Genomic DNA, 27,355 nt, shown 5'->3' with positions numbered 1-27,355 from the left:
CTTTGATGACCTCAGGAGAGCTGGCAATGGTTGGTTTGATGACCTCAGGAGAGCTGGCATGTTCTCTTCATGTTTCAAGACCCCTCTGAACACAGACCCAACAATCTGTGCCCCTTGGCAGGTGGAAAATTAGAGTGAACTCCCTTTTGATCAAAGGCAAGCTCTCAGGACAAAAAATCAAGAGGAAAGGAGAACCTCATCCAGTTTTACTGGTGACTCACAACGAAGTTTGTCCAAATGTATGCCGGTCTGGTAAGAACAGCAAACTCGTCAGTCTGTGAGGCTGGCTCAGACAACAAGCTTACAGGGCCTATGCCTGTGTTCTACCCCATGATTCTTCTTCTTATGACCACACTTTCAGACAGCTCAATACAAAACAGAAGTACAACAGAGAACCAAAAAGCATGAAAAAGAATGGTCTGATTCCACCAAGGATGTCAAACAAAATCGGAAGCAATAACAAAACCTGGGTACCACACTTAGAATAAATAGCTGAGGAACTCAACACAAAAATAGTGGAGCTCAGATTCAGCACTGACTTACCATGTTGGCACAGACTTGACAGCAAGAAGGCGCAAGGCACTACGGTCTCTGTGAGAACCTCATCTGGCTGAAGGCTGGGGTCCATGGTGATGGACAGTGCAGTCCGTGTCTCAGTGGAGTCTTCAGGAAAACTGTGGAAAGTAACGTAGACCATCCAAATAACAAACAGAGACTATTTATTCAGAACTTGGTAGTGCAGGAGACCTAGTTACTACCACTTGCATTTGGCAGACTCAGAGGCAGGCAGGGGAGAGGGAAAAGCTTTATGGTGAAAAAGAGGAAGGGTTCAGGTGTGCTCTGATTGGAGGCTGTTGGCAAGGGGAAGCTGTTGAACGACTATTACATAGTGTTCCGAGCTGTGCTTTGAACACAGATGTCAAATATAGCCCTTGTCAACCAGGAGCTCACAGTCTAGTTGAGGAAGGCAAAACATTAACAATTGAAATGGAATTTGACAAGCACTATGGCTGAAAAATGGCAGGATGCCCTGGGAACATGCAGTAGGAATAGTGGTGAGTTGGTACATGTTAAACAACTGAGTCCTAGGGGAGTGGTGTATGGGGGGAAGGTAAGAGCCGGATTTGTAGAGTTTTCTGATTTCCACGGTGTAAATACTCCTACCACAGCCAGTTTCAAGCTACCAACATGATAACACTAAAAAAGGGAGTTGGAAAGAGATGGGCAGTAGGATGCCAATATATCTTATTTCCACTATTCAGGTACAACAGATGTAAATAATCTCAAGAGCAGAGCTAATAGTAAAATGTAGTAAAATAATTAGGAAGTGATGACTATTTACTACTTTTGCTTTTAATACAATTGGCTTAATTGTAAAATCACAAAATTACTGAACATTTTTTTAACAATCAGCTCTTGCAAGCAAGTATGAACCAGTGCAAGTGGGCCCCAGCATACCAGTAGATAAGAGTGATTTCAGGAATTACTGTAGGCTCACCTAAAGGGAAGATTAGGAGGAAATCAAAGGCAGGGAATCTGCCTTTTCATTTCTGTATCTCAGGCACCTAGGGCTGGGTTGTTGAATAGTGAAACTAATTCATTAATTCAGTATTAAAATTTTTTTTAAGCCCCTTCTATATTCTGGGCACTTTTCTAGGTGTTCGTGGAGTATAGCAGCAAACACCAAGGCCCTGCCTTTCAGAGAGTTTACATTCATAGGTGTGTGTGTGTGTGCGTGTGTATAAACAAATGTCTGTTATATCAGGAGGTGAATGATAAGTGCTATGACCAAAAATTCTGGAATGCAAAGGAGAAAAGGAGTGGGGCACCACTATTTCAAATGGGGTCGCCAGGGAATTGCCTGGCAGTCCAGTGGTTAGTACCCCACGCTTCCCCTGCTGGGGGCACTGGTTCAATCCCGGTTGAGGAACTAAGATTCCCCCATGCCAGGTGGTGCGGTCAAAAAAAAAGAGAGGGGGGGCTTCATTGGTGGCGCAGTGGTTGGGAATCTGCCTGCCAGTGCAGGGGACACGGGTTCAAGCCCTGGTCCGGGAGGATCCCACATGCCTTGGAGCAACTAGGCCCGTGCATCACGACTACGGAGCCTGCACTCTAGAGCCCGCAAGCCACAACTACTGAGCCCGCGTGCCACAACTACTGAAGCCCGTGCGCCTGGAGCCCGTGCTCCGCCACAGGAGAGGCCACCGCAATGAGAGGCCCGCGCACCGCAACGAAGGGTGGCCCCCGCTCGCTGCAACTAGAGGGGGCCCGGGCGCAGCAACGAAGACCCAACACAGCCAAAAATAAATAAATAAATAAAATAAATTTTAAAAAAAATGGGGTTGCCAGGCAACTGTAAATGTTGAGATGTATGAGAGTAAGGATAAACGGTTCAGGAATCTGAGAAACACGACCTGAGTAAGGCTGAAGCACAGACTCCCAGAGCTCATCATTCAACACGAGTGGAACACAGAGTAACTTCGGAAATGTTTTCTTCAGAGACGCCACGCACTTCGCTCTGACTCCTCAGGCCCTCCTCACAGAAGAAAAGTCCTTCCTTCAAGACGGTCTCAGGCACACTAGTGTTTAACTGGACCAATCAGATGCAGGGAGGCGGGGCTCGTTTTCTGTACTGCCTGAAGCCCGCCAAACGTCCTGACGCCTCTGCGCATGCTCAAATGCTTCCGCTCCTGGCACGCTATTTGGAGCGGTTTGCGCATGTGCGAGAGCGAGTCGTAGATGTTTGTCCCAAGGCCTTCCCGTACCGTCCAGGCGGCGAGTCGACTCCTGGTTTCGGAGTGTGTCCGGCGTGTGTTGTTCTCCGGCAGTAGTCGCCACTGTGGACATGAACCGCGAGAGCTTCGCGGCGGGCGAGCGGCTGGTGTCGCCGGCTTACGTGCGGCAGGGCTGTGAGGCCCGCCGCTCGCACGAGCACCTCATACGGCTGCTTCTGGAGAAGGTACCGAGCTTTCGGGTCCCTCCCCAGCTGCCGCGCCCCCCAGGCTCCGGCTCCGCCCAGCGCCCCTGTTAGTTCCAGGACCTGCATCACCTGCTCGTGTTTGCTGGTTGAGCCCTGTCCCCAGAGTCTTTCGTAACTGGGCATGCCATATGCCGGCTTGCGCCGCTCAGCTCCTTCTCAGCCTCGCCAATGCTGGCAAAACCCCAGAGAGTGTTATTAGGGGATGTGGGGAGTTCGGAACGTCGAGCCCTTTTTTTTTTTTCCCCTAACTTCGGGTTGGGGAAGCGAGGGGAAGGCCGGCATGATTTACTTTTTCGTTTGCGGATAGGGCAAAGTTCGTGTCTTCCATCTTTCACTACTCCTGGGGAACACATGATATTTATAAACTACGATATACTAACTCGAAGCAGGTGTTGCTGAGGAACTTCACAGGTCTCGTTCTAGCCAGCATCCTGAATTTTAATGTCACTAAAGTTTGACAACCCTAGTTCTAACACCCTGGTGTGAAAAATCCTAGTTGAAGATAAGGTTTATTCGTTTTCAGTTACTTTTAACTGCAACTTTAAACCTGAGTAATCTCATTGTATTTATCATCACTTCTCACAGCATCGTGTGGATAATTGTAATATAGTGTAACACAAACATTTTGCCTATTCAGAGTTTCTTCAGAGTGCTGAATTTATGTCTGAATTTTAGAAAACAAGGAGCATGGTAAAATGTGCATGGAAAAGTTTTAAAGTTCACTGAAGTAGGGTTCTGGGGAATGATGGTTTTTTAAATATAGTCATAAGACTTTTTTTGTTTTCTTTTTTCTTTTCTTAAGGGCAAGTGTCCAGAGGATGGTTGGGATGAAAGTACACTTGAACTCTTTTTACATGAACTTGCAATCATGGATAGCAACAATTTCCTGGGCAATTGTGGTGTGGGAGAAAGGGAAGGGAGAGTGGCATCTGCATTAGTTGCTCGGCGACATTACAGGTATGATTTTTTTAAGTACAAAGTATTTCCTTTTCCCTTTTTTCTTTTTTTTTTTGTTAAAAACAATAGTTTTTTTTGTTAAAAACAATAGTTTTATAGCAGTATTAATCATATTAAATTATAAAATGTCCGTTTGTAACCTACTTCTTGTTTAAATGGGCATGTGAACTAGATGCCACGGGGAGATGGAAACAATGTACCTGAGTAGGTGCTTTTCAGGACAATAGGGTAAAAGTTCTAATATGAGGTGGTTATACCCTGTCAGCTTCTGGGTGATTAAGGATACTGGCTGTACGTTCTGTTAAGAATGTTTGTACTGTCTATACATTCTGTTAAGAGTGTTTAACCTAATAAACCTATTTGGTTGTTAAGAGTTTAAAATATGCTAAGGTTGTTTATAGTTTTCCATGTTTCTTTTCTAACATGGCAAGTTTTTTTAGAGAATGGTATATTTATAGAACTTTAACGTCATTCATCTGCATCTAAACTGAATCCCATTTTATAAATATCTTGTTGCAGTAGATGTAGGAAAGGTATATTATAATTTTAGATTATTAAGTCACTTTTTTCTTTTGCATTATTCAGAAAGCTCTTCATCAATTCTGATAACCATTTAGTTGTTAGTGGTTCCAAATATGATCATTTCTCTGTTCTCCAACCTTTCTGTGAAATATAGGTAAACTCTTTAAAACTCCCATCTTCCATGATTTTAAATCATGATGAAATTTTCCTAGGAATAGTAGAATTTTATTTCAGCCGAAACTATTGCAGTCAAAACTAATGATATGAATGTATGACCTGGATGAAAAACTAATGGTTAAAAATAAGGTGATAACATGGTTGATAATATATGTAAAAAAATGCTTAGTATGTGAGGTTGCAGTGGTAATAGAGTGTGACACGTGTTCTGTGATAATTCCAGTGTGCAGAATTTCTGATCTAGGCAACTATAAATGACAAACAGATTTTTGATTTTGAAGTGTATTCAGAGGTATCTTTAAATAGTGTATAACATGATTAAATTTAAAATGAGTGGATTTGCACACTAATTTTCAAGGAGTATGTACTTCTTCTAAACTTAAGGCAGTATTTGAAACATCAGCTCATCCCTGTTGGAAGTTAGCTCACTGCTCTGATTAGGGAAATGGGAAGAAAGAACAGAATTTAATGTTGCATATATCCTGGTTTTCTATTGCCGTATAACAAACCACCTCAAAACATAGTGGCTTAAAACAGTCATTTACTGTTACCTCTGACAGGTTACCTGGACTCAGCAGGTGATTATTGCTTCAGGTCTCTCATGTAGTACAGTCAGGTGTTGGCTGAGAGTTTAGTCGTCTGAAGGTTCAACTGGGCAGTTTATCCAAGTTGAGTCACTCAGATGGCTGGGAGCTCAGATGACCTCTCCAAGTGGCTTGGCTTGGGCTTTCCCCAGCATAGCAGCTGGCTTTGAAGAGAGGACCCCCTGCCCCCCACCTCCCCTTGAGCAAACCCTTCAAGAGGCCAGATGGAAGCTATAAGGCTTCTTATGACCTAGCTCAGAAGTTCCAGACCATCACTTCTGCTAGATTCTTCCAGACCAAGCAAGTCACTAAGGCCAGCCCAGATTCAGGTAGAGAGAAATTAGACCCCATCTCTTGGTGTGGCAGTGGCGTATGGGCATAGGGAGAAAAGGAATTGATGGTGGCCATCATGAAGACTAGCTACCACAGCATACTTGATGAATTTGTTTTGATTTAATTAGATATTTTCACATTATTAATAGTCAAGTATAGTGTTTATTTGGTTATTGTATTTGTATACTTATACAGTGGATTACTTAGAACACTGAATATTTTTGTCCAGTTTTTGGCCATTTTTTGCTTAGGTTCATTCATGGAATTGGACGATCGGGTGATATTTCTGCTGTGCAACCCAAAGCTGCAGGTTCTAGCCTTTTGAACAAAATTACCAATTCTTTGGTCCTGGACATCATAAAGTTGGCTGGTATGTACTGTGTTAATCATAATACTTTTGGCTGACCAGTCACACAAACCTTTGCCTAATTTCTTTTATTAATGCTTCTCTCCAAAAAGAGTATAAAATGGCTTTTGAAAAGACAAATATATATATATAAAACTTTTAGAATAAGATAGAAAATCAGAGCCATAAGCCTGGAGGATGAATTTAGCAGTGAGCTTCCTGAGTGTGAGTGCAGAAGAATAAGCACTAAGTCTGTTAACTCTTTTTATTTGATAGAAGTATATCATTTCTTTAAGAAGCATGCTGTTTTGTTAGTGGAATAACTAATTTCTGTTTTTCTTCTTATTTGTAGGTGTCCATACAGTGACCAACTGCTTTGTAGTTCCGATGGCAACTGGTATGAGTCTAACCCTGTGTTTCTTAACATTACGACACAAAAGACCAAAAGCAAAGTACATTATATGGCCACGAATAGACCAGAAGTCCTGCTTTAAATCCATGATCACTGCAGGTAAAAGAAGAGAAGTAACATATATGTTTTTCAATGTCACAGAAAATTCAAACTTTTTATATAGAGCTAGATAAATGAAAAAGAAACTAAACCTGTTCCTATTCCTTCTTTTTATTGTGGTAAAATATACATAACAAAATTTACCCTTTTAACAAAACATTTATAAACGTATAGTTCCTTGACAGTAACTACATTCCTCTTGTTGTGGACCATCACTGCCATCTCGCTACAGAACTTTTTCATCCTCTGAAACTGAAACTCTACCTATTAAACAATAACTCTCCCCTCCCCACCACCCTCAGTCCTTAGCAATCACTATTCTACTTTCTGTCTCTATAAATTTGTCCTTCATATAGGTGGAATTATAGAATATTTGTCATTTTGTGACTGGTTTATTTGACTTAGCATAATGTCTTTAAGGTTCATCCATGTTATAGCATGTGCCAGAATTTCTTTCCTTTTTTAGGACTCCCATTGTATATATATCCCACATTTTGTTTGTTCATTCATTCATTCACTGGTGCACACTTGGGTTGGGTTGCTTCCACCTTTTGGCTGTGGTGAATAATGCTGCTATGAACATGGAGGTACAAATACCTGTTTGAGTCCCTGCTTTGAATTCTTTTCAGTACACTCTAAGAAATGGAAGTGTTATGTCGTATGTCCCTATTCTTTAAAATGGGGATATGATTACCTGCCTCAGAAGACTGTTTTCAGAATTAAGTGGGATGACATACGAAATGCCCAACAATAATCCCTGGAGCATAAGAGGTGCTTCAGGAATGTTTGTTCTGTATACATGAGTGGAGTACACGTAAATAATTACCATGAATCAAAGTACGAGGATACAGGCATCATTGAGTATAGATGAGACAAAAACTTTAAGTTGGTATTTTAGTATTTGGCTTGCTTAGGTCAAGTTGAATTTGAGAATTTAAAGTTATTTTTTGAATGGCCTCCGTCTGTTGTATGAAATGAACAGTATTGGGCTGTAATTAAACTGCATAAATAATCCTAAAGAAACTCGTGTAAAGGGATTCATAAGGACATATAGCAGAAATGGGTAGACTTTTAAAAGGTTTATTTTAAGTGGCATAAAGCTGTCAAGTCTGTTAATTTGCAAACTATTAACCGAAGAACTGATAACCAAACTTAGAGAAAGATTGGCATATTGAAAAACTGTAAACTTTTTCCAAATGATGTTATGACTTGGACTGTGTTATGTTCTTAGGAAGCAAGATGGTTGTATTCTTAAAAAAACCCAAAAACTTGCATCATAGTTGTTTGAAAACAAAAATAGGGTTGAGTGTAGAGAATTTGAGAAATAATAGAGAATTAACTGTCCTTAGGAAGTTACTTATTTAAGTAAAATTTTCTTTGTTTTAATAGCTGTATAGATATGAAACCTAGAGTTCTGTGGACCACCGTATATGAATTGATGATTTTATAGTGGCTGAAGTTTTATATTTCTGTAGATAGAATGCGCACAACTTGACGTGGATTCTAAAACAGAAGACTGCTTGCCTGTAACTTTGCTTTAAATTGCTGTGTGACCTTGGGGAAGGCACTTAATCTTCCTAAACTTTGACTCCCTTATCTTTGAAGTGAGTGAGTTGAGCTAAATGGTTTCTGAATCCCTCATAGCTCTTAAATCCACAAATCTAGCCTGCTGCTAGATCTGGTATTTGAGAAGACTGAAGATGTGAGTACATAGCTCGCGTGCAAGACAATTTTTATATTTAAATTATAGAAGGCTTTTGTAAGCTATGAGATAGGTCTACTAAAATGTCTTGTATTTTTCTTTAGAGGTAAAACATTAAGTTGATGATTGTGATTTGTTTCAATACTTGAGCTATTATTTTTGTTCATCTCTGAAATAAAGAGAAATTTAAAATAAAACTTAAATGTTGCCAGAGAATGAGTAGATTTACTTTTCTATGGACTGAAATTGAACTGGGCTAAGTGACCCTTTTTGTCATCAGTGAGTCTTTATTACTTTTGTAGGCCTCTATTTAACATTTGCTTCCTTACTTCCCAAAATTAGTCTTTCATGTCATATCAAAATGTTAAATAGATTTGTAGTCCTAATTGTGGTCTAGACGCCGCTCCGCGGCATGTGGGATCTTCCGGACCGGGTCACGAACCTGTGTCCCCTGCATCGGCAGACGGACTCTCAACCACTGCGCCACCAGGGAAGCCCTTGACCTGCCTTTGACTCATGCTGGTATTAAGCCAGGTCTTTATTATTAGAGAAGGGTTCATTGACTAGAATAAATGTTTAAGAGTTTTTGTGTAGAATAGCACTGCTTCCTAGAGTCCACAATCTCCCCTTATTTCAGTTTATACTAACATTTTGGTTTCTGGTTGACTTGGTTAGGTTTTGAGCCTGTGGTGATAGAGAACGTTTTAGAAGGTGACGAGCTACGCACAGACCTGAAAGCAGTGGAGGCTAAAGTCCACGAACTTGGGCCTGATTACGTTCTTTGTGTTCATTCTACTACATCCTGTTTTGCTCCAAGGGTGCCTGATAGGTAAATGATTTGTGAATATTGTCCTTCAGTGTTCATTAGTCTTTTACATAAAATGCACTTATACTAATTCTCAAAGATGCCTAAATAACATTTGGCAGTAAATACTACGTGAATGGACTGTTGAAGAAACAACATAATGGCTTGGGAAAATAAAAATTAGATATAGAAGAAGGAAAAATAACTAGTACCAAGTGGAGATCCTTTTATCACCTGAGTAGATGCAGAGCATCTCTGTTTTCTTGCTCTTCTTTATGTTTCTGGACATTTTGCATCTTTTTCCTTATTGTTTAATAGAAATCTCTAAGCTAAATTTTGGATTTACCTACTTGTTTTTATTGCCATCTCCACTTTGATCTTACAATTAGTTTTCATATATAGGAACTATCAGTATTAACAGATTTTAAAGAGAAAATTTTAGAATTATTGTCCTCTAATTTTTTTTTAATTGCAAGACTAACCCAGATATACAGTTAGGTATATAATTGTCTTTGCATTTTGAGAAAAATGCAGATATTTAAGAAAATTTTTTTTAAAAAGGCAAACGTTTGCTTTTCTGAAGGATGGCTGCAAATTTTTATTCTGAAAATGTAGTAGGCTTAGGTATAGTAATAAATATTTCTAGTTTTGACAGCAACTGTTGGTTTCATTTTAACATTTTGAACAGAAGTGCTAATAATTTGTAAAAAAACTATTGCTTTGGACTATTTTCATAGCATCAAGTTATACTTTGATTTTAATTCATGGAGTCATATAATTTGGCAGTAATTAATGCATGTTAGCTTTTACTATAGGCAGACTTTAAGAGACAATTTTAAAACCCTGCTCTTGAAAATTTACCTTGCTTCATTCATGAGTCTGGATTCTATTTTCAGATCATGTTGCATATGCTTTAGTTGTTTATTCATTACTTATCAATCAAATTTTAAATTTGTATTTAAATATTAAATAAGCATCTTTAGTCTTTCTTCATTGATGTTTTTGCTATCTAGAAAAATTTTAATGTGGTTGAAATAAATTACATTTCTAAAAACACCATATGAATATTTGTATTAGTTAAATTATTTATCCTTGAGGATATCTTTGTTTTTGTTTCATTTTGACTAACTTTTTTTTTAATTGACGTATTTTTAATTGATGTATAGTTGATTTGCGGTGTTGTGTTAGTTTCTGGTGTACAGCAAAGTGATTCAGTTATACATATAGATGTATATGTATATATCTATATAACATATATACACACATACATATATATATATATTCTTTTTTGTATCTTTTTCATTATGGTTTATGATAGGGTATTGAATATAGTTCCCTGTGCTATACAGTATGACCTTGTGGTTTGTTTATTTTATATACAGTAGTTTGTATCTGCTAATCCCAGACTCCTAATTTATCCCTCCCCTAGCCTCTTTCCCTTTTGGTAACCATAAATTTGTTTTCTGTGTCTGTGAGTCTGTTTCTGTTTTGTAAGTTCATTTGTATCATATTTTACATTCCACATATAAGTGATATCAAATGGTATTTGTTTTTCTCTGTCTGACTTCTCTTCGTATGGTAATCTCTAGGTCTGTCCATGTTGCTGCAAATGTCATTATTTCATTCTTTTTTATGTCTGAGTAGTATTCTGTTATATATACAGACCACATCTTTATCCATTCATCTGTAGATGCACATTTAGGTTGCTTCCATATCTCGGCTATTGTACCTAGTGCTGTTATGAATATAGGGGTGCATGTATCTTTTTGAATTAGAATTTTGTCTGTGTATATGCCCAGGATTGGGATTGTTGGATCCTATGGCTACTCTGTTTTTAGTTTTTTTAAGGAACCTCCATAGTCTTTTCCATAGTAGCTGTACCAGTTTACATTCCCACCAACAGCGTAGGAGGGTTCCCTTTTCTCCACACCTTCTCCAGCATTTATTAATTGTAGACTTTTTAATGAAGGCCATTCTGACTGGTGTGAGGTGATACCTCATTGTAGTTTTGATTTGCATCTCTCTAATACTTAGCGATGTTGAGCATCTCTTCATGTGCCCATTGGCCATCTGTATCATTTTGAATAACTGTTTTGGAATGTTTACAGTATGCCTGGTATAGTGCTAAGTACATTTTACATGCATTTTCTCCTTTGGAAAAAATCAAAAAGTTTTTTTTTCAGTCAATAGAATTCTCATATACTATTTTTTGGTGGTGTTACATAATGAATGTTTCTGATTAGAGTGAACTTTAGGAAAATGGTGATGCTCAGTTATTAGTAATATGTTTGAATTTCTGATTTTATTAAATTTAAAAATACATTTTGATTTCTTTAAGTTTAATTCCTTTATAGTCTTAATTTGAACATATATATTGTCTTTATTAGTTAACTGGACAGAGAGTATTGTGGGACAAAATCAAAGAAAATGTTAAAAAAAAGAAGAGCATCATTTCTTCAAATTGAGAAACACCTTAAATTGGCTTCTAAGTTAGAATACAATCTGATTCACATGGAAAATATTTTTTCTGCTTCTCTTTGCCTTTCTCATACACAATGAAAATATTAGCAAATTTGATCAATTCAGAATATTTAAAACTACTCAAGTGATTTAAAAAAAATAGTACTTTACGTTATTATACTGCCTTACTCTCAAGGAAGCTTGTTATCAAGGAATACTTTCATTAGAACACAAACATGTGAAAGTGCCTTTTATGAAGAAAATACTTGTGTGTATCCCAGAAGGTCCATTTTGTTAAAAACAAAACCTGATTAGTTTTCTGCTTGATTTGTGAGGTTTATGAAAATGAGTGATAAAATAAGTTTTTAATTCATAAAACTTTTAGGGAAGTAAATTGAAAACTTCTGACAGTTGAATAGAATAATGTTAGTTCTGTTTGTAGTTTAAAAACATATTAATGCACAGCTACTAAAAAAGGAAAATGTATTCTGTGTAAGTTGATAATTAAACCATATAATATATATTTGTAGTACATTTATCTGAGAAATAATTTTTATTCTCTCAAAATGCTTTACTTCCAGATTTTTTATACTGTAGACAGAACATTTTTTAAAAATTAATTTTATCAAACCATAGGATTTAGTTTTAGCTTCATAGTTTGAAGACATTTCTGTTAGAGATGACTTCAGTCACAAGTATTATTTGGTTTTGCAAAGGAACATCATTTATTACACTCTAATTGAAATTTATTACCTTACTTTGCATAAAGTTAGACTCTCAGATTGTTTTAATATGGGGAGTGTCAAATGAAGGAGTACGAGTGAATTTAAAACCAGCAGCTATTTAAAAGATTCTTTAGTATCCAAGTTGTTGGAAAACGTTATTTTGGTACTGAAATATTTTAATGTTCTGTATTTTTTAATACATTAAAGTCTATTTGAAAATGTATTTTTTACTTTATGAGATGCTTAATGTGAGATTTCTTAACATTTCAAGATATGCTGATTATTTTGCGGATATTAGCTTAGGATGATAAGCAACCGAAAGCACTTAAAAATGAGCATATCAACCTTGTAAGAGGTCTTTATAAATAATCTGCTTCTTGCTTTTTATATAGGAAATTTTCAGGTGATTTAAAAGCTACTATCTATGTAAGATTTTTCTAAATACACATTTTCTTATTTATTGGTGACATTAATTTAAAAGCTTTTTCAAGTTTATCCTTAAATGCCTGCTATGCATTTCCAAGGTGCCAAACTATATGCTAAAATACTGCTGTAGAAATTTCAGTTTGTCTTTTTTTTCCCCTAGTATACTTTAAGGATAACTATTAAATTAAAAACGTTTTCTCGTAATTTATTAAGACAGAGTATGAATATGTCTTTCTGTTGAATATGTTTATAGATTAGAAGAACTGGCTGTGATTTGTGCTAATTATGACATTCCACATATAGTTAACAATGCGTATGGAGTGCAGTCTTCAAAGTGCATGCACCTCATTCAGCAGGTAAGAGAGTTTCCAAAGATATGTCGGGGAAAAATGGATTTTAACATATTTGGGATTATTACTTTGTGTTTCTTACAACCTAATACAGAAAAACGGTTAATCTAGCATCTTCTAATTCATGGAGCATTAGAAATTTGCACCCAGCAGTCACTCAGTAAAAGTCATTATTCTTTGCTAGTGTCATTGGACTATAGTTTTGGTCAGCACCAACATGGAAGTACTTTAGTAGCTTATTTTTTTAACTTTCTGAGAATGTTCCATTGCCAATGTTTTTTTCATTTTTCTAATATAGTGGGTTATAGTGTTTTTAAAACTATATTGATTAGTGAAAATGACTTCATTTATAAACATTCTAGCGTATAACTATGGAGTTGGCAGGTTTTTAAAAACTGTGATTGTATTTTTTTTTATTTTTATAAGCATCACCTAGATCCCAGTCATCTGTTTTAGATTCTTATTTTTAAAACATGTCTGAGCGTCCCATCCCACTCAGAGTAAGAGTCCCACTCAGAGTAAGAGTCCCATCCCACACAGCCATGGCTCTGTGTCCTCAGGCATCTGCAGCTTCCCTGATTTCATTTCCTGCTGCTCTCCCTCTTACCCACCCTCCTGGCACATTTGCCTCCTTTCTCTTCCTCTCTTGTGCTACCCGTGTGCACCCCACTCCGGCTCATACCTCTTGTTAGGTTGCTTTTCAAGAGAGTTGCGTGGCTTGTTACCTGACTTTCTTTAGATTGATGAGACTTTCTCAGACACCTTATCTAAAATAGCACCTTCTTCCTTGCCAGCATTTTCTATCCCTCTTTTTCTGTTTTGCCATATTCATTGATTTTAAAGTACACATTTTTCCATGTTATATCTCTGAAATTGAGGTGTCTTATAATGTTAATTGGCAATGTTTATTCTTACCTAGTGGTATGTAAAGTAATGGTGCTTCTTGAAATTGATGGCCTCTTGCTCTTTTTCCCCATAGCACTTGTCACCATTTGATATGATGTTTGTTTACTGTCTACTTATTGGTAGTGATTAGAATTAAGGTTCTGTTAGGGAAAGGACTTTGTTTTGTTCACTGTTATGTCCTCAATACTTAGGACAGTACCTGGTACATAACGGGCACTCAATAATTGGTTACTCAAACAATTGAATGAATAAATGATGTATTACATTTACTTACAGTGATTAATTATTCACACTATATCAGGATATGGATAGATATTATCTGGGTGTGATATGAATTTTATGATTTGCGTGCATAATGATGTTAGTCAAATATTCAGTTTTGACACACATGTGACTTGTGTTATGTGGATAAGAGTTATTCACAGATTATCTGTGGCCTTCTGCCATGTGGTGGTGAATGCTCCTTAGCCCTGTAGATCCTATCTCATAATTTTTTTTGTTATTTTGAGTACTAGTATTATCTCTGATATAAATATGGTTTATACAGTAGTATTAGCTGATTTGCTTAATTACTTTACTCAAAGTTTGTACCAGTTAGTATGTAACTGACTGCAAGTAACAAAAACCCAACCCAAATTAGCTTAATCAATAAGGAAATAGATTAGTTTACATAACAAAAGAAGTCCAGAGGTGCAGTGGTCGTATGCATGGTATTCGAGGGTTTCTTAAAACCTTTGAGGAAGACCATTTACTGTTTCCTTGGTATCCTTTTGCATTATTCCTTAACTTTTTAAGGCTTATCACAGTTTCAGACTAGATTATATCTAATTTGAATGGTAGCAGAGGAAGGTTGTACAGTTAGCTATGCTGGAAATCTTGAAAAAACATACTATTTCAGTGATTCATTTTTATTCCTCCTCCCCTTTTTCCTTTCTCCTCCTCTTTAATTTTTAGCAGCCTTAATTCTTTTAAAAGTCAGATATTCTAGCATTCCTAAAAGTTTAGAAAAGTGAGGAAGGGATAGAAGATCACTCATAACCCTGTTACCCTAACAATTACCCTTAATAATTTGTGTATCCCTTTTTTCTCTTTCTTTAATACATATACATATTGCTTTTTACATGGTTATAGCCATTGTGTACATTTAGTATTAACTTTCTAAAATGTAGTCAAAAGCATATTTAATTTTTAAACTTAAATATAAACTTAGATTATATTTCTGTACTCTCCACATGCTTATAAAGTCTTCATTGATCAGTTTAATGGCTCCTTAACATTTACCCATATGTTATGTACTTAACTCAGCAGTGCTCATTGTTTTGGTGCTCATGACATAGTTTTGAATACTAGAAAATTTGGTGGTGTAATTGAAGAGATTAAGACTCTTAAATGAAAACAAGCTCCAGGATACAATATGAAAGCTGCCCATGGAGTTGTGCATCACGAATACCCTACTTTGTCATCACCTCTCTTAATTCGTGAGGTGGTTTTACTAAAATTTTAACCAGAAAATAACACTATAAGATGGTAAATGAATTTTTATAAGGTAGCTGTTGTATTGTTGCAGATACTGTATTACCTTCTAGAATGGACATTTCTTTAAAAAAAAAAAAAGCAGTACATAAAAATTGGCCCTCACAAAAAGAGATGGTGTCCCTATTGCTTTCAGCCAAATAAATACTTGGGTCTTATTCAGTGCTAGTTGTTTCATGACATTCTAAAAAATTAAAATTAGCTTTAATTTATCTCAGTAGTTTTTATCAGTTGTACATACCATTTACTGAGTACCCATACGCACCATGTGTCAGGCATCCTGCTAGATTTTTTTTTTTTTTTTTTTGCGGTACGCGGGCCTCTCACTGTTGTGGCCTCTCCCATTGCGGAGCACAGGCTCCAGATGCACAGGCCAGCAGCCGTGGCTCACGTGCCCAGCCGCTCCGCGGCATGTGGGATCTTCCTGGACCGGGGCACGAACCCGTATCCCCTGCATCCCCTGCATCGGCAGGCGGACTCTCAACCACTGCACCACCAGGGAAGCCCCCTGCTAGACTTGTAAAGTTTATTAACTTAATCCTAACAGTTTAAGGTGTACTTCTCATTGTTTCCGTTCTACAAGTGAGGAAACAAACTCGGAAGTATTAAGTGACTTGCCTAAGGTCCCAAGCTGCAAAATGGCCCATATAGTTCAGTGTGATTCCAAATCCCTTTATCTTCGTCTAAAAATCAAAGTACTAAAACTGGGAAGCTTTCTTGAGAAGATAGTATTATAATAATCAAGCAAATAATGAAGAAAGAGGTATAACTAAAATGTTTCAGAATTTTTTTTTTTTAGGGCAATGTCCCAGAATGACTCAATGCTGAGCATATAGAGCATTCTGATATGCATATGTAGTCCCCAGGAAATTAGCTTTGCAGAACCTATACTTCTGACATATACTAAACTGACTAATTTAGGAGACTCATGGAATATGGATGTGAGGACACGTTAATAGAGAGGGTTGTAGTAGAGTCACAAAAATACATAGAATTAAGGATTGTAAAGCTCCCCAAGTGTGGGAAGCAGCAAGTTTTGTTTATTGAGAATTTGAGAGAAGTAGGTGTTATACTAGTTATTCATAGACCTAATTGTCAGTTCATTCAACAGATATTTGCAGGGTTCCCACGGATGTGCCAGGCAGCAGGGTAGGCACTGGGGATGCAGTAGTAAATACAACAAAATCTTTACCCTCATGGAACAGAAGCAGACAGTAAACAATAAGGATGACAGGTCTTGATAAATGCTCTAGTATTTGTGGGGGAGGAGTATCAGATGGTGTGATCCAGGAAGTCCTCTCTGAGAAGTAACATTTGAGCAGAGCCCCGAGTGTTATGAAGGCGTGAGCTGGGCAGCTCTCTGGAGAGATTCCAGACAGAAGGTAACATCAAATGCCAAGACATTGAGGCCGGGATGTGCTTGGAATGCATGAAGAATAGCAAGAGGCCAGCGTGGCCGGACCAGGGCAAATGAGAGCAGCAGTGGTCGTAAAGAAATTTGAGGTGTGTTAATTGAGGTGTGTTAAAGATTTGAGATTTTATTCTTGGTATGGTCATCAGCCATTGGAGGGTTTTGAGCAGGAGAGTGACGTGTGACGGCTGCGCTGTGGGGAATGGCCTGTAGGAAGGCAAACGGGGAACGCTGTTGCAGTAGCCCACATGAGATGCGTTGGTGGCATGGGCCAGGGTGGTTGCTGTTAAGGTGTTAAGAAATGGTTGGATTCAGATGTATTTTGAGAGTGGATCTTACACGGTATGCTGATGAACCAGATGCAAGGAACGAGGAAATGAGGATTCAGGGACTCCAAGACTTTTGGCCTGAGTTGCTGGAAGGATGGAAATGCCATAGGAATAATATTTTACTTTTATTTATTTATTTTTTTTGCGGTACGCGGGCCTCTCACTGTTGTGGCCTCTCCCGTTGCGGAGCACAGGCTCCGGACGCGCAGGCTCAGCGGCCATGGCTCATGGGCCCAGCCGCTCCGCGGCATGTGGGATCTTTCCAGACCGGGGCATGAGCCCGTGTCCCCTGCATTGGCAGGCAGACTCTCACCCACTGTGCCACCAGGGAAGCCCAATATTTTATTTTTTAAACATGGACTCTTCATCCTGACTACCTAGGTTTTTGCCTGGGTGACATTCAGTAAGGTGCTTTAACTGCCTGGATTTGAATCTCAGCTGTGCTATTAACTGCATTTCTGACCTTGGGCACGTCACTTTAATTTCACTGTGCCTTAATTTTCTCATCTGTGAAATAGCTATTATTGTGGCATCTGCCCAGATAGCTATTGCATTGGTTAACTGAGTTAAGAATGTAAAGTGCTTAGAACAGTGCCTGATGCATAGTAAGTTCTTAGTAAATTTTGGCTGTAATTATTATATGAACAATGATCTGTTTTATTCACTGCTGCTATGCCCAGAACCTGGAACAATGTTCGGCAGATGATAGGTGCCCAAATATTTGTTCCCTGAATAAATGAGTGAATGGATGAACTGATAAATGGCAACCGTTTACTTCTCCTGTGTTTCCTATTCTGTTTAAGCCCTTCCAGCCTTCTGGTGTTTTTCTCTCCTCCTCATTAATGGCCCCAGACTTTAGTGTGGAGAATGAGGTCTATACACAGTTCCTGAGGTTGGGTCCAGCCTGTTTGTTTTCTTGCCACAGAATTTGCTACCCTTTGAATGCTTCTGTGTTTTAGTGATGAAGGGGTTCTAGCAAAGTCTGGTGCACTGATTGCTCTCTTAGTACTCCTCCTAATTTAGGTTCAGATTTCTCTCAGGAAACCTCGGGCACTACTTAAGTGTTAATAAAAAGGCAACTCTGACTGTTCCACTTTATTTTTATGTGCTACTTTGCATGGTTTTCAGTTATTTATTCAATTAGTCTCATATGCTTCTCTCTGTTTTCCTGTGATAAGGTGAGATTTTCTCTGATCATAGTTTATGAGGAAGTTAGAAAGGAGAATGACAGGGGAAGGTTAAGATTTAAACAATCATGCGATAGCCTCCGAAGTTGTCTGTGCCCCTTCCCTTTTCTGCTTTTGCTGCTTCTACCTATGGCCTGGATCTGGCCTCTTAGATTAGGCTACTTCTGTTCTCTTCTATCTGCTCCTTCTATTCTCCCTCAGCTATGGATGTGGATATAAAGTGGGAGGATGAAGGTCAAATAGTGTTACAATATTAATAGGAATGTAGATTGTGAATACAGATTGAAAATCTGTGGCTACAGATAAAGAAAAAAACTATCTTAGTTGAAGTTTAGATAGTATCTTAGTTTTTAAGAGGAGGAAATTGAATCACATTAGGCAGAAGGTTATAGACTATGTCGCATGGGACTAGAGCTTAGTTTTACATTTCTAGCAAGTATTCCGTCTTTCACCAGAATACTAGATTTTCACTTGAAGTTCATTTGCAGTGGAATGAGATCATCTAAGATTATAACATTAGGAAACATAAGTTATGTAGAAACTCTTACGTAGAAACTCTTATGCCAAGAGTATGCCAAAACAATTCCATTAGTTGAAGTTAAAAATAAAATTTTTCTTTTCTCCTTTATTATCCAAGTGGTGGTAGGAGCAGAGCTTGTTGCTTAAAGTGGTCATGCAGGTTAGTAGATTATCCAAGCATCAAAGAGAGGCACTTAATGTATAACTTATTGATTGGCAGCATGGGTGGCTACAGTCCATTAGATTATGGTGGCCACTCGTGAACTCACAGAGGGTGTTTAAAATTACTTAATAGTTGTAGGACCCACTGTTGTTATTTATTGTCAAATAGAAGAGCACAGATGAAAGGCATGGGAGACATTCACTCTCTCTTACTCAATTTTAAGGTGAAAAGTTCTGTTTCAGTGTAGTTCCCACCTGAACTGATACTGAAACTCTGCCTTCCTCACAGGCTTGGTGTGAAATTAAATGATTGATGTGTGAAAGCAGCTTGTAACTATAAAGTGCTCTTCCACCTATAAGGAACAGCATTTAAAAACTCAGTTTAACGCTTAAAAATATTTTACTGGCATCGGTACAAAGAAAATAAAAATCTTTCATCTGGTTTTTGTTTCTTTGCATTGTTTTAATGGTATTTATTAATAGCAGTTGCTGTCTCTTCTTCTAAATATGTAATACTACATCTTATTCTATTCTAGGGGGCTCGGGTTGGTAGAATAGACGCTTTCGTTCAGAGCTTGGACAAAAATTTTATGGTTCCAGTAGGTGGCGCTATAATTGCTGGCTTTAATGATTCCTTCATTCAGGAAATAAGCAAGATGTATCCAGGTAAATAAATCAGTTGCTTTTCAGAAAAAGTAACTAACAAACAAAAATCCATTTGTACATAGGCTGCTGTAATAAATCTTAATTTACAAAGCTTTTTTCCCCTTCTGAATGTAACTTATCCTCCTTATTTCAGGAAGAGCTTCAGCTTCACCTTCTTTAGATGTCCTTATTACTTTATTATCACTTGGATCGAATGGCTACAAGAAGCTATTAAAAGAAAGAAAGGTAAGCTTTCCCGTTAGGTGTAAACAATACTGTTGACTAAAACAGTACTCCAAAGTATTGGTGTTTTTGTCTATTGGTTTATCACATTGGGATGTAGATACCTAGCAAAGTCCTAGGGGATTTACTTTGATTTGGATGGTTTTTAATTAATCATTGTTATCCTGTCTATTCAGATATCCTGAGGAATCTTGGAAAAGTGATTTTTGCTTTTGTGTTTGTTTTTGTCTTAAGAAACTCCTGCATCAGGGATTCTTATTATTTCGGTAAAATTTAATTCATTTATCACTTATAGGTAGAGGCTCTTAAAAGACAAATGGACACATTTTTTCTTTTTAGTTTTGTAAGCCTGAAGATTTGTTTAGGTGTGACATGTCAGTTGCAGGAGGAAGAACCAGGTCAGATGTTGGCCAGCTTCTCATTCTAAAATAATAAGTCCATCCCTTGGCATTATTAGAATGCTGAACTCATTGATTGTGTTGATTATGAAAAGAAAAGTGACATTTGTGCTTAAAAATTGGACTTTGTGGGCTTCCTTGGTGGCGCAGTGGTTGAGAGTCCGCCTGCCGATGCAGGGGACATGGGTTTGTGCCCCAGTCTGGGAAGAACCCACGTGCCACAGAGCAGCTAGGCCCGTGAGCCATGGCCACTGAGCCTGCGCATCTGGAGCCTGTGCTCTGCAACGGGAGAGGCCACAACAGTGAGAGGCCTGCGTACCGCAAAAAAAAAAAAAAAAAAAAAAAAATTGGACTTTGTCTCCAGCACTAAAAACTAGCTTAATTCAGGGGCAACTCCAAAATTGTAGACAGACAATGTTGGTAGGGCAGATCAGACTAAGATGTTTTATTCATCTCCCATCTGGGAGAGCTAGAGGCCCCTGGTGCAGTTTTTGTATCTGTATAACTTTCTAACACTTTGTAGCAATTACAGCCCCTTAGATTTATAATAGTAATTTACATATTTAAAGTATTTTCATGTACGTCATCTGATGGATCCTCTCAACAGCCTTATGAATATGTAACAGAAGTTTAACATTTTCTGTGCCCTGTTTTACCCTAGTCCCTTTCTCCCCACTAATTCAACGCATAGGAAGGTAATTATTTACTTTCCATTGTTAGGACATCTCTTAAGATTTACGTGATATAGGAAAAGATGCTCAACCTCAGTCATTAGGGGAATGCAGATTAAAACCACAGTGAGATACCACTACACACCTAGGAAAAGGGCTAATATTAAACAAACAAACAAACAATGAAAACAGACAACACTGGCAAGGATCTCAAGCAAGTAGAACTCTCAGATGTTGCTGATAGGAATGCAAAATGGTACAGCAACTTTGGAAAACACTTTGGCAGTTCCTTATAAACATTTACTTACCACATAAACTAGCTGTTCCACTCTTAGCTGTTTACTCAAGAGAAATGAAAATTTGTATCTGTACAAAAACCTTTATGAGAATGTTCATGGTGATTTTATTCATAATTGCCAAAACCTGGAAACAACTCAAGTGTCCATCATCTGGGGTATGAACAAACTGTGGTATGTACATACTCAGCAATAAAAAGGAACAAACTACTGATATATGCAATACTGTAACAACTCTCAGATGCATTACACTAAATGAAATAAGCCTGGCTTGAAAGGCTACATATTATATGGTTTATTTATATGCCATCCTGGAAAAGGCAAAAAAACATCAGGACAGAGAAAAGATCACTGGACGCTAGAGGCTTGGGTTGGGGGAGGGGACTATTAATGGCAGTGAAATGTTTTGTGTCTTGATAGTGGGAGTAGTTTCATGACTGTATATATTTGTCAAAATTGGTAAAAGTGGACACCTGAAATTGTACTATATGTAAATTATGCCTGAAAAGAAATTTTAAATGATTAGACTAACACTCCAGTTTGATAAACTCCAAGAAGTAATCATCTTGTCCTGGCCAGGAGAAAACCTCAGCAGAATCTTTCAAGGGCCCTTCTCCGTATGACAGATAAAGACTGTTTATAGATGCGGAAAGCCATCATCTCTCTGTATGAGAGTTGAGTTGTATCCGATGTCAGGGAGTCTTAGCTCTCCTATCACTAGTTGTTTCCCTATGGAAAAGGTTCTTGAACTCACAGATTTTATTTCACTACTTGTGAAAGAAACAGTTGCTATCTCAGGCCACTTCTAGTTCTAAAAGATTGTAGAATATTTCCTGAAATAAAACAGCTACTTTTGGGGCCTTGAGCGTTATAATCATGGGAATTGGCCTGTAATTTAGTAATCCAGCACAAATCATATGGGTAATTTATAAATCAAACTTTTTTAAGTTTGAAAATTTTAAGATGATGGTCTCTTCAATTTCATGGTACCTCCTATCCATTTCCACCCCTATTAAGCTGTTTTGACCCCTCCCACCCCCCATCTGAACAATGACAAGCCCATTTAAAGTAGCATGGTCTACAGTATGGACTAGTGTGTTTCTTTGAAACTCAAAGTAGATAAAGTTGAGTGTAGGATGAGTTTCATTGAGTAAATACTTAATTTACTAAATATCTGTTGAGCATCTGTTATGTGTCAGGCACATAATGTTGATAGAGCAATCAATAAAATAGACAAAGATACCTGCTCTTACGGAGCTTGCATTTCATATGGAGGACACCAGCAATAAACAAATCACATAAAATATAAATGTTTGTTTAATACATAAATTATAAAGCTGAAAGTGCTGTGGAAGAAAAGAATAAAGTAAAACAAGGGGGGGTTGGGGATGATGTGTGGGGGGAAGTGGTGAGGATTGATTTTTTAAATGTGGTTAGTGCAGGCCTCGTTGAGAACATATTTGAGTTGACTTGAAGAAGTTTGAGGGAGTATACATGCATGATGGAGAAGAGTGTTTCAGGTAAAAAGCCAGTACCAGGAATCAGGGTCGAGTCAGTGCGTTTGAGAAGCAGAGAAGAGGCCAGTATGGTTGGAGCAGCGTGATCAAGAAGAGTTGTGAGAGTTGAAGTCAGGATGGTAATGGGGGTGGGCCGGTCATGGAGGGCTTTCTAGGCCATAAAAGGTCTTTGCCTCATATTCTGAGTGAGATAGATGGAGAACCATTGGAGGGTTTTGAATAGAGGAGTAACGTGATCTGATTTATATCAGGAAAGACATAAAGGATCCTTGAAGGATCCTCTGGTTGAAGGATCGCTCTGGTTACCGTGTTGAGAATAAATTAGGGGGACAAGGGTAGAAGTTGAGCTTTTGCAGAAATCAAGAAGTGATGTTGACTTGGATCTAGATGGTGCCAGTGGAGGTGATGGAAGTGGTTGGATTCTAGCTTTCTTTTGAAGATTGAGCCAACAGGAATTCCAGATGAATGTATTGTGAGTGAAAGAGAGACATCAAGAATAATTCTGAGATTTTTGACCTGAGCATTTGGAAGAATGGAAGAGCCATTAACTGAGATGGGGAAGCCCGTGGGTTGGAGGGGAAGGCCAAGAGTTCAGTTTCAGACAAAGTTGAAATCAGGATGTCCTCTGATGTCTAGGTAGAGATGTAGGTATGGAGCACGATACGAGTCTGGTGTTAAGAGAGAGAGCTGATCTGGACATAAAAAATTGGGGGAGTTAATTGGCTAAGAGATTAGCTGAGATTTTAAGAGAATGAGTCTAAACAGAAAAGAAGTGTGAGGACTGAGCTCTGGGGCACTCCAACATTAAGAGGTCTGGGAGAAGGAAAGAGACCAGAAAAGGAGACTGAGAAGGAGGGAAAGCAAGAGCGTGGAGTCCTAGAAGCCAAGTGAAGGAAGTGTATCAAGGAGGGAAGTGTGATTGCCCAGTGCCACTGATAGGTCAGGTAGAGTGAGCACTAAGGTTTGACTACTGGGTAGAAAAGTTTCATGTAAAAATCATTCTTAACATAGTCTTTCAATGGAGGGCTTGTGTTATCTAGCAGATACCATATATGTGTAGATACACTTATGTATATATATGAAGTTATAGCCCCTAATATTGAGCACTTACCATGTGGCAGGCTCTCCTTGAAGCACTTTGTCATGTATTCATTTAATCCTCACAGCAGCCCTGTGAAGTGTTATCCTCATTTTCACAGGAAACGTAGTGACAGAGAAGTAATATGTATGAGGTAAATTGTGGGACATGGGTTTAAATCTAGGCAGTTGGTCTTCTGATCCTCTCTCTTAAAACCTCTAAACTGTACTTTTTTTTTTATATAGGTAAATAATGTAGTTTGGTAGCAATGTTGCTACTTTAAATAGCTATAAATCTGAAGACCTAGGTCTAATATCCAGAGGATGCAAAAGCAATAATACATTTAGCAGCTTTGGCCAAAAAAGCTCAGTTGTATTTTAGATATACACTATTTGCTTGTGCAGAACCACTGTTGCTGGGGAACTCCGTCTCTGACTCCAGGTGGTCCTGGTGAGACTGTCAATCACAGGGTCCCTTCTCCTCTTTCTTAGGGGTGGGCATGTGATCTGGCTAGCCTCGTTCGCAGGTGGACATGTGGAGATAGAGTCCTTCCAGCAGATATGATAGTTCATTTAGAGATGTTATGTCTGTTGCTTTGCAGATAGTAAACTGTAAGGATGTAATCTTATGACTCTCAGCCACCATATTTCTGGCCATGCCAAGAAAGCCTTCTTTAGAGTAGAGAACATAAGAGGGAAAACAGAACTGAGAGTCATTTGAGTCTCTGGATCCAGCCTTACCTGCTTGTAGAACTGGCTGTTATATGACCAATAAATTACCTCTTTCGTTTTAAACTAGATTTCTAATGCTGATACTTCTTTTTTTTTTTTCCATTGAAGTATAGTTAACTTACAATGTTATATTAGTTTCTGATGTGCAACAAAGTGATTCAGTTATACATATATTCTTTTTCATATTTTTTCCATTATGGTTTATTACAGGATATTGAATATAGTTCCTTGTGCTATACAGTAGGACCTTGTTGTTTATCCATTCTGTATGTAATAGTTTGTCTAATGCTTATACTTTTGATTCCTCTTATACCCTTCATAATGTTTCAAACTTTCATTTCTTCTTTTCAATTGTCCCTGCCACAACTCCCTAACTAAAGCCCTTACCATATCACACCTGGATGGTTACAATAACTTATTAACTCTTCTCCTGATCCCCAGTCTTGGTCTACTCTAATTTGTCATGTTGTAGAGCAGTGCCAGGTTATATTCTTAAAATGGGGAAGTCCCTTTTGGTCCACTGGTTAAGACTGTGCACTTTCACTGCCGAGGGCGCACGTTCAATCCCACGTCAGGGAACTAAGATCCCATAAGCCGCTCAGCGTGACCCAAAAAAAAAAAAAGATTATATTCTAAAAATGCACCTTTCTTCAAGTTATTCCGCTTTGGGTTTTGGTTGCCTGTAAGACAAAGTCCAAACTCCTTAGCCTCCCATTATGATCCATCGTGATCCTTTGTGGTCTGGTCCCACATTACCTGAGCAGCATTGGCCCCTGCTCGTTCATTCATTCAAGCAAAGAAATGTTTATGCATAGGCCCTAAGGTTAAATTTACAAACAAGACTGACATAGTTGTTACCCTTAAGGAAATTGTAGTCGGGGAAATCTACATATTAAATAAATAATTACAAGTCTGATGAGAGTTATGAAAGAACAAGCAGAGTATATGAGAGCATATATCGCCTAACCTTAGCTGGGGCACCTAGCCCAGCTCTCACAGGGTCAAGTGTCACTAGAAGAAGTGACATCTATTCTATGAAAATGCAACTCGTGCACTGATTAAGTGGCCCCCATGGTTTAATTGTAGGCTAGAATTGATGACTAGCGTAAGTGTAGAATTCTTAAAGGGTATTTTAGACTGAGTCTGGAAAGCAAAGTATTGTGCAATTGTTGGAGATTTTGTGATTTAGATCACTTTCCTTTAGGGTAAGTTCAGGTTCAGTAGGTCTGGAGTGGGGCTTAGACACTGCATTTCAACCAAACTTCCCTGCACACCCAAGTTTAAAACCCATTATTTTGGGGCACACAGGTCACTTGTATCTGTAACAGAAACTTGGAGGGGAATATATCATAGCATTTTAATACTTATACATAGATAATATTTCATGGAGTTTGAGGTGAACTGCACAAATATTGCAAATATCAAAGCTTGAAAATACAACTTGTTAGTTTTCTATTTATTTCTGGTATTTTTAGTTGTCATAGTTATAATCTTTTCTTATACCGTAGCTACTTTTTACCTTATATTGATCAGTCTGCAGGTTTGGCTAAAATTTCATTTTTAAACTAAATAAATAGAATATGTAGCTCAAACAATAAAACCATTACACAGAGTTTTAAGTTAGACATTTTAAAACTATATTATATAGATGCAAATTTTTTTAATTTTTATATGCTGTTATTATAATATCAAATAAACATACTATTTAGTTTTTCCTGTTTTTGTTCTTCTTGAATTGAAACTGTAAATAATAATAGCTAATAATATTAAATATTTGCTATGTAAACTAATATAAGTCTTGAGTAATTTGATAGTAAACTTATTTAATTAGCAAATTAAACTGACTGTTTGAATGCACATCCCTAAAAAATTACCATCAGGTGTCTGAAGTGAAACTTGATCCTTGATTTTGGGTAGTGTAGTAGATTACTGCCTACTTTGGAGTTTGCCGATTGATCCCTTTATTCTTAGCATCCTTTGCTTGTTATGTAGTAGACGCTCATCAGATGTTTATAGAATGAACTAATGCAGGGCATTTGGGAACACACAGGTCCACTGTTGTACAGTCTTTTCTTGCTTTACACAGAATAAGTATCTTTCTATAAAATTAGGCAGAAAGTAAATAACATTTTGATACTGACTTCCATTGTGACTTAGATGTTCTTATAGAGACATTTCTCCATATGGATATAGTTGAAAACTTGTGAAAAGGAGTAAGTTAAAATGGTGATTACCTGTTGTATGTAACAGGCACTGTACTTCTGGGAGTAGGGCTTCCTCCCTAGTGGATACTCCTCTTCCAAAAGTACTTTTTCTTACCCCTAAGGATTTTGGAATTGTTGATATTAGGGGTGTTCTGTCATCTTTTTGGAATCTAAGAATTTCTTTTATGCCATGCTTCTTCTGACCATTGACATTTAGGGTTTGACTTTAAAATTTTCAGCTACTTTTAGGTGATACCAAAGGCCCATGCAGGTGTACATTTTGCTTAGCAAGAATGAAAATCCACCTTCTTTGAGACTGACCTGCAGCAGTATGTAGCTCAGCTGGTGAATGGATCGAGTAGGCTGCCCAGCTCTGCTTTTCATTGTGACTTTGTCCTTTATTAATCATCAGGTAAATATTTTGTGGGGAAATTTTATGTTTTTAGTGTTATGAATTAGACTCCATTTTAGATGTCAAGCGGTAACTCGCTTTGTAACATCCAGAACTTTGTTCTTTCCCTTTATCTAGATAGTGTAGAGTGAAATGAACAGGGACAGGACAAGAATAGGATTATAGCTGCAGGTTATTAGCATGTGTCTGTAGGAGTCCTGCTAGCTAATGTTAGTTATTTCAACCTGAAAACTAT

The 27,355-nt window shown here is 37.9% G+C and overlaps 1 protein-coding gene and 1 long non-coding RNA gene across 3 annotated transcripts in view; one reads left to right on the top strand and one right to left on the bottom strand.

Moving 5' to 3' along the window:
* Positions 1 to 2,732, bottom strand: part of LOC307185205 — a 34,484-nt gene extending 31,752 nt beyond the window's left edge. Inside the window, exons 1-2 of the long non-coding RNA XR_013827908.1 lie at positions 2,415 to 2,732; positions 544 to 674 (exon numbers count right to left, since the gene is read on the bottom strand). This is a non-coding gene — a long non-coding RNA (uncharacterized lncRNA). The remainder of the gene's footprint in view (positions 1 to 543; positions 675 to 2,414) is intronic.
* Positions 2,724 to 27,355, top strand: part of SEPSECS (Sep (O-phosphoserine) tRNA:Sec (selenocysteine) tRNA synthase) — a 35,978-nt gene continuing 11,346 nt past the window's right edge. The window contains exons 1-8 of one of the 2 annotated variants that reach the window (XM_079919090.1): positions 2,724 to 2,959; positions 3,783 to 3,937; positions 5,805 to 5,923; positions 6,252 to 6,410; positions 8,788 to 8,941; positions 12,782 to 12,884; positions 19,462 to 19,591; positions 19,725 to 19,816. In XM_079919090.1, coding sequence (XP_079775216.1) covers positions 2,846 to 2,959; positions 3,783 to 3,937; positions 5,805 to 5,923; positions 6,252 to 6,410; positions 8,788 to 8,941; positions 12,782 to 12,884; positions 19,462 to 19,591; positions 19,725 to 19,816 — 1,026 coding nt within the window. In that variant the 5' untranslated portion in view covers positions 2,724 to 2,845. The remainder of the gene's footprint in view (positions 2,960 to 3,782; positions 3,938 to 5,804; positions 5,924 to 6,251; positions 6,411 to 8,787; positions 8,942 to 12,781; positions 12,885 to 19,461; positions 19,592 to 19,724; positions 19,817 to 27,355) is intronic. The other variant, XR_013827907.1, reaches the window with a different exon arrangement.

The sequence above is a fragment of the Stenella coeruleoalba genome (genome assembly GCF_951394435.1).
Source record: "Stenella coeruleoalba genome assembly, chromosome: 4".
Classification (NCBI taxonomy): Eukaryota; Metazoa; Chordata; class Mammalia; order Artiodactyla; family Delphinidae; genus Stenella; species Stenella coeruleoalba.
Note: the sequence above shows the minus strand (reverse complement) of the source record. Positions and strands in the feature narration are given on the sequence as shown.